Genomic DNA, 7,546 nt, shown 5'->3' with positions numbered 1-7,546 from the left:
CCATTTTACAAAAAAGTAAAAGACAGGAATAGCTTACTTTCCTTGTTTCTTGTATTCTTTCTTGATACCACTTTCCCAGGGCTTTTTAAATTCTTTTTCACCTCTAAAATACAATTTACCTTTTCTGTGCTGTCTCTATAGACCATTTCATCTTCCCTCCTGCCTCTTTATCCCTTCCTCCATTATTTTGTGGATTGTTTCCTCTTCTTTCCACCTTTACTAAGCTACTGTTACCTGTTGATAACTGGCATTCCCTGCTCACCAGCACAGCCTCCCCATGTTTCCCCTCCTCCCACAGCCCCGTGTGACACAGATACCTTATGCCTTTCTCAGCTGAACCTGTTGAGAACTATACAACCTGCTGAGCACATCGAAGTGTGTCCGGGATGCAAAAACAGATGGCTGAAGAAATGGCTTTTATCTACCCAGTCAACCCCCACTGAGACAAACTTAGTGCTGGACTCTTAATGTACTATTTGTTCCAGAAATGAGATTACAGAGGGCCCAGACAGAAGGTAAAAGCAAAATCGCTGCTCCCCTTCACATCCCGCTGTGGGAAGGAAAAGGTAACTGTCAGCAGCCTTCCCTCAGCGCCTTGCTGAAACTCACCATTAAGAGAGGAAAATAAAATGCCTGCAGATGGGAGGGCACTCCACTCACTGCTGGAATCCCCCTCCTGAAAGCCGACCTCTAGATGAGATGTGCCCCCCCCACACCCAAAGCCCCATGCAGACACAGCACAGAGACTCCTCTCACCATCAGTCAGTAACTTCCCACATCTGTGACGCACTGTGCTATGCCACGTGTTTTTAACAATCATGTCTGTTTCCTCTCAATTCTCTTCAAGGACCTTTAACATCTCTCTCATAAGGTTTTAATTATCAACTTAACAATTTTAAGGCAAAGAAACCACATCGCATATACTGCTGCAGACGAGAACAACTGCCTCAAGGCACCAGCCCTAAGCCCACCGCCGTGTGCTGCCCTGCACCAGTCGCCCGGCCTGCCCAGGGCCTTCCAGGTTAGTGCGCGACTCGACCAGCGCCATGTAATAAGTAACTAAGGGTAACTTGCTGATCAAAGGGGTTTTTAACAAAAGGAATGACCTTGCTGCAACAGATTTGAGAATGTTTTGCCTGGTGACAAAAAAGTTAACTGTTAACCATGAGGTTGGAGATGTACTTTCTCAAGGCAAATGTTAAACCATAATCGCATGTTACTATGACAACCTTTGTCTTCATCTAAACTTTAGTGTAAAAATAGTTTAGTTTTGTAATATACAGCTTCTTGCTACGGGACTGAGAGCATAACTGTTTGCTTAAACCGGCCTTGAAGTTGAGAATAAAAGGGCTGTGTTACTTAGAATTTGCGAGCCTGGATGGAGCTGCAACTCCCTGGCCGCCCAGCGCTGGTTTTGCTTTCCTGCCTTAATAAATACTTAGCGAATTTATTTCGGACTCTAGTTATTTCAAATTCAACTATAACAGCCAGACAACGGGCCTTGAGAGGCCGGTCGGGACCCTCCAGGCGCAGGGGGGTGGAGGCCCCTGTCCGTGTCGGCTCCCGAGGCCTGTCCCGCAGCCCACACAGCGCCTGCTGCTGAGCCTGTAGGCGGAACGAGCGGGGGAACAAAGGAGCTGGGACGCGGAAAGGGACCGGGGCGGTCGCCGACGCCCTCCCCACCGGGCGGCCGGCCACGCCAGGGGATACGCCGCGCTCTGGGTGACGCCGGGAACCGAAGGCGGGCAGCCCGGCCCCAGGGGGGCGACCCTTACCTCTCCTGCCAGCCCCCGCGGCCTCCTCCGCACCCTCGGCCCCCGCGGGGCTCCCGCTGTCGTCGCCATCACTGCCGTCACCGGAGCTCTCCCCCGCCGCCGCCTCCTCCTCCTCGGCGACGACTCTTCTCCCCAGCACCCGGGGCCGCTTGCCCGCGCCCTCCTCACGGGGCCGCATGGCCCCCGCTCCCGGACCCCCGCCCCGCCACAGCTCTGCTCCGGCCCAGCCGCGGCCCCACCACCGGACACGGAAGCAGCACGCGGAACCGGAAGTGACGCGCAGACAGGGGCGAGGGCGGAAGTAGCGTTTATTGGGGCGGCCCGGCGGGGAGCGGCGCCGGCGGAAAGGCCGCGGTTTCGGGCCAGGCACAGGCCTGGGCCGTCGCGGCGGAGGGCGGCGAGAGGCTGTCGGCCAGGGCGCGGAGCTGCGCAGCCAGCAGGCTCAGCTCCCGTCCCGGCGGGGCGATGGGCGCCGCGGGGCGGCGGGCCGGGTGTCGGGCGCGCAGATAGGCCGCCTCCTCCCTCCTGCAGCGGACATGGCGGTGAGAGGGGGCCCGGGCCGCGGCGCCGCCCGCCCTCCCCCTCACCCCCTCCCCCTCACCTGAGGCAGCGGCTGGTGCAGGTGATGAAGCGGCCGCCGCCGTCCCGCCGGGCCGCCACCCGCAGCCAGGCCCAGGTGCGGTCTGCGCGCAGCACACGGAGCACCGCGGGCCCCGCCTCGGCCCCCTGCGCTGCGGGCAAGGGGCTGCGTTAGCCTACGGCACGGCACGGCAGCCCCGGGGCAGAGCAGCCTGCTGCCCGCAGACCCTGCAGCCTGCCTCGGGCAGCTGCAGCTCAGGCCCCAGCCAGACATAAACCACAGGTAGCGCAGTCAGGTCTGTGACAGCCCTGCCCTCTCAAAAAGCTGTGGCTCAGGTGGGCTTGTGCCTCCTCTGCACTGTGGCACACATCCCCAGGCTTGGAAGCTCCCCATGACCTTACAGACAGTATATGGGGTGCACACCCAATGCTCTGCTTGGCCCTTGTCGGAGTGGGGAGCCACAGAGGGCAGTACTACATTCAGTCTGTTTCTGCTGTCCTGGACAGCCAGGTTTCAGGCATAGCCAGACCATGTAAGGGTGTCCCCAGGCCTGACACTCACCCACAGCCCTGTGCTGGGCAGCTGCGAGGTCAGCATCCTCAGGGTGCAGGAGGCTGTACCACGACTGGCCAATCAGTTCCTCCCTGTGGTAGCCGAGGTGGTAGGTGACACTGAGGGAGACAAAGGGAGTGGGGGACTGAACGCTCTGCAGGGTCTGCACCTTGTCAGCAAGGAACAGCTGTTGCATAATGGAGGAGAGAGCCAAACAGCAGGGATATTGCAAATGAGGGAGGGAAAAGGCTTGGGAAGTGTCTTGAAGAGGCTCGCTGCTCTTGTCCAGCCTGCGTCCCACAGGCACTCCTCACCTCTCTGTGACATTGGTAAATGTCATGTCTAGGATGTGCGTGCTCTGGAATAGGTCATCCGGGGAACTGGTATTGCTGTCTGCAGGCAACCGTGTGACTGGCGTGCAGAGGGCCAGGAAGGCTGTGCTGGAGGGGGAGGCTGGCCAGCGCAGGGCCATGAAGCGCCCACACACTGCTACAGCCCGATTTCCCCCATGCTGCAGCCGGAAGGCCTTGGATGTGCGCATCTCGCTGACAAATGTGACTTCTGCAGGGAAACAAACCAGCTGGAGCAGGTTGGGGCTCCCTCGTTCCCCTGGCTTTCCAACTGCAGCCACGAAGGGCCAGAGCAGGGTGGCAGCATTGGTGAGATGCCAGCCAAGGCTTCACTTACCCCTGCCAGGCTCCTCCTGGGCAAGGAGGAGCTTCTTGTGCACCTCCTCGTGCACTCGCCCATCCAGGATGTCAAAGACCATGTCCCCCTGGGCAAGCAGCTCCACCTGATAAAGAGGGGGCTACTGTTGCGGGCCCGGGGGATTTGTGTGCTGGCACCGCGAGCATACAGCCTGCTGGAGCCGCAGGCCAGATCTGCCAAGGCAGCACCTCATGCACACAGGGAAGGCACTGGGACAGGTACAGAGACAGTGACTGCAGATGCCCAGTGGGCAGCCCTTACCACAGAGAGGCCCAGGACCTGATCCACATTCTCTGAGATGTAGGCCAGCTTGCCGTTGGCCAAAAGCACAAGCAGAAACCCTGGCAGCAGTGAGAGCAGCTCCGCACCGAGGGCTGGTCCCACAGGGAGAGCAGTGCCATGGGTACCTGGAGGGAACAGCTGAGCCCCCCGCAGCCAGAGGCACACAAGGGCCATGGTGTGGAGGTAGGAGAGTCGTTCCTTCTCCTGTGCTGAGATGGGCAGCAGGGAGCGCAGCGCCTGCACCTCTGCATTGATCTGGTCTCGGCGAGCCTTGGAGGCACTCTTGGTTGACCTGCAAAGCCAGGTGGCTGGGGAGACATGTCCAGCGAGGGAGAGGGATGGTATTCCCCACCCGCCACTATGGGGAGAATTCCAAGCTTGGTGACATGGAGCACAGACCTTCCCCTAAGGAGGCTTGGCGCCCATGCCAGCTGCCTCTAGGAGGGCAAACCTTTGGAGGCTGTTTTGGTGCAGCAGGGGTGGGCAGAGGTGCTCACAGCTGCCCAGGGGGACACGCTGCTGGTGTGGCTGGTGCCCCTCTCACTGGGGGCCAGGCTGGATGATGACCTGTCCTTTGGGGGAAACCGAAGGGCCACAACCTCCCCACCAAACCCCGTAAGAATGGAAGCTGCATCCAGCGGCAGAACGTGAGCCCCAGCCCATCGCATCTGCCTTTGCTCTTCAACCACCCAAAACTCCCCTGCCCCTCCAAGCTCCCACACCTGCCCACGCACCGGCTGGCAGCCCTGCTGTCCCAGGCTGGTGCCAGCACGTTGCAAGGGTTGTCAGGCACTAGGCAAGCTGGCCTGGGGCTCCCCCCAGCTAGGGGGGCATCACAGCCCTGAGGGCGGGAGGCAGCTCACCTGAAAGGCTTCGAGGGACCGGGCCCCTGCTTGCCCCTCCTGGGCAGGCAGCTCATCTCTGCCTGTAGCGGCCTGTGGCAGTGGGTGCAGAAGATGGTCATGCTGCCAGCACTGGGATGCCTGAAGCTGGCAGTGCACCGCTTCGTTCTTCGCCTCTGGCTTCGTCTGAACCTGCTGACCCTGCTGCTCCAGGCCTCCTTTTGTACCCTTCCTGGGGTGCAGGGGCCAAGCCGCTGATGGAGAGAGCTACCTCTGGTGACGCAACTCCAAACAGCTTATGGCTATTTTTAGAAGGCAGGCTACTAAAAATAGCCCTTGCAGCCGGCTGCAATCTGAGAGGGGAAGCAATAAAAGGAAGCCAGGGTCTTTAAAGCAAACCTGGCTGCTCAGGAGGGGGTGATGGTTAAGGTAGCAGGGATCCCCCTGTGGGGCACACATCCGCCCAGCTCCTGTCCCACAGTCGTTGCCAGCCCAGCAGAAGGCCCACGATGGGCTGAAAGCCTGTGGCTACTCCATCCCCCCAGCAGCTGCTTGCTAGCATCACTGATGACCAAGCTGGGTGCTGGGGAAGGGAGCTGATGTGCCAAGAAAATGCACTGGAGACACCTGGACCAAGATGGTGAGCAGTGTCCCATCCCCAGCTCTGTGGCAGGGTCCTGGCAGAGAGAGGTCAGGGCCACAGAGCCCCTGACCCTGAGGGAACCCTCGAAGGAGAGGAGGGTGCCTGTGACCCTCTCATTGGTGAGCCCCTTTTCTTCCTAGAGAAGCTGGCTCCCCACCAAAGGTTTGCTTTCCTAGGGGCAGCTGGCATGGAGCACTGAGCCTTTCTTGGGCCTGTCATCTCCACTCAACATTCCAGAGACTGTGATTCTCCCCAGAGAAGCCCCAGTGACGGCCATTTCTGGGCAGAGCCTGGAGCACCTTGGGGAGCCTCTGCACTCAGTGCCATGCTGCCCAGCGCAGTGAGCCTGGGTGCTCAGCGGGTGTTCCCTTGTACCTGGCACCCTACAAGGAGCATGAGCTTGGTGCTTCAGTGCTGGGGAAGGAGATGCTGCGGTAAAAAAACACCACCATTTGATGGCATGACTTGACAGAGAGCCTGTGGCCAAGGCAGCTGGTTGAGCCAGGGAGCTGGAGCTGCTGGACAAGGCATGGGAGATGCCCACCCAGCCCTCGCAGGTAAAAGGGGAGCCCAAGGGTGCTCTCCCTGAGCCAAAGCGTTGTCAGTGCACCCTGGCTCCCGTCAGGCCCCAGCCCTGCCATTGACGCTCATCACCCACTGCAGCAACGTGCTGCCAGTACATGAAGAACAAGCTCTTGTCACAATTGTGGTGCCTTCTGTTGTCTTACCTTGGGTTTTCACCGCTCCATTGCACCCCCATTGAGCACCTCCCACAGGCTGAAGAGCCCAGGCACCTCTGCAACCTTGTATTACTTGAGAAGCAGCAGCACTTGACCCTGGCTACACAGAATCATTTATGTTGAAGACTACCTTTAACATCAAGTCCAACCATTAACCCAGCACTGCCAAGCCCACCACTGAACCATGTCCCCAAGCACCACATCTACACATTTTTTGAACACCTCCAGGGATGGTGATTTCACCACCTCCCTGGGCACCTTATTCCAGTGCTTGGCCATCCTTTCTGTGGAGAATTTTTTCCTAATGCCCAATCTAAACCTCCCCTGGCACAAATTGAGGCCATTTCCTCTTGTCTTGTTGCTTGTTACTTGGGAAAAAGAGACCAACCCCCACCTTGCTACAACCTTGTCCCTCAAGTCTCTTCCAGGCTGAACCTGCCCCCCCCCGCCCCAGCTCCCCATCAGACTTGTGCTCCAGCCCCTTCCCCAGCCCCGCTGCCTGTCTCTGGACACGCTCCAGCCCCTCCACGTCCCTCTTGCAGTGAGGGGCCCAAAGCTGAATCCAGGATCAGTGCCCAGCACAGGGGAACAGTCACTGCCCCAGTCCTGCTGTGACACAAGCCAGGATGCTGTTGGCCTTCTTGGCCACCTGGGCACACAGGGGGCTCATGCTCAGCTGGCCCAGCCAGCCCCCCCCCAGGCCCTTTCCATGGTGGGGCAGCTTACCAGCTGCTCTTCCCCCAGCCCATCGTGTTGTGTGGGGCTGGTGTGCCCCACGGGCAGGACCCGGCACTGAGCTGGGCTGAACCTCATACAGTGGCCTCAGCCCAGCCTGGCCAGACCCCTGTGCAGAGCAGATCAACGCTCCTGCATAACATGCCAGCAGACACGGCCTGGGCCCTCTGCTACCTGTTCCCAGCAGGCAGCCACCACTACCTCTTGGCTGCAGTGATTTACATCCCAGGGAACAACCCGAGTGCTTCCCTGGCTTCACCCGTGTTTGCTCCACTACAGTTGTCCTTTTCACATCATACTCCTCACCTCCATAGGAAGGGGCTTGGGCACAGCCCTCTGTGCTGCCTGGGAAGGCTGCCCCAGACATCCCTTCTGCCTCCCTCCCTGGGGCCTGGAGCTGTGGGGCACTCACCTTCTCAAGGCAGCATAGCCCCGGACACATGCACCACCTTCCTCCCCAGCCTCTCGCAGGGCAGCACAGCCCTGGGCAGGAGGCAGGCACAGCAAGGCACAGAGAGGCCCAGCTCCCCTTCTCCCACCCCAGTCAGGGCTGTGGCTCACACCAGCCGCAGCCCACAGCTGCCACAAGCCACTGGTGGCCTGCTGCTGTGGGGGAAGAGCACTGTGGTTCAGTCTCTCCCCTCCCATCTTTCTCTCCTCCAAGTTCACCTGCTAGGACACACACAGCA

The 7,546-nt window shown here is 59.5% G+C and overlaps 1 protein-coding gene across 1 annotated transcript; it reads right to left on the bottom strand.

Moving 5' to 3' along the window:
• Positions 1–2,015: 2,015 nt before the first annotated feature.
• NPAS4 (neuronal PAS domain protein 4) lies at positions 2,016–7,444 on the bottom strand. Its single transcript, XM_055816698.1, has 7 exons — positions 4,761–7,444; positions 3,877–4,189; positions 3,595–3,700; positions 3,222–3,468; positions 2,917–3,026; positions 2,377–2,506; positions 2,016–2,300 (listed from the first exon to the last, which is right to left on the bottom strand). The coding sequence occupies exons 1-7, from the start codon at positions 4,859–4,861 to the stop codon at positions 2,084–2,086; spliced, it is 1,224 nt and encodes a 407-aa protein (XP_055672673.1). The 5' UTR covers positions 4,862–7,444; the 3' UTR covers positions 2,016–2,083.
• Between the last annotated feature and the right edge of the window lie 102 nt (positions 7,445–7,546).

The sequence above is a fragment of the Falco peregrinus genome, chromosome 11 (genome assembly GCF_023634155.1).
Source record: "Falco peregrinus isolate bFalPer1 chromosome 11, bFalPer1.pri, whole genome shotgun sequence".
NCBI classification, from domain to species: Eukaryota; Metazoa; Chordata; class Aves; order Falconiformes; family Falconidae; genus Falco; species Falco peregrinus.
This window is presented reverse-complemented; position numbering and strand designations above follow the sequence as displayed.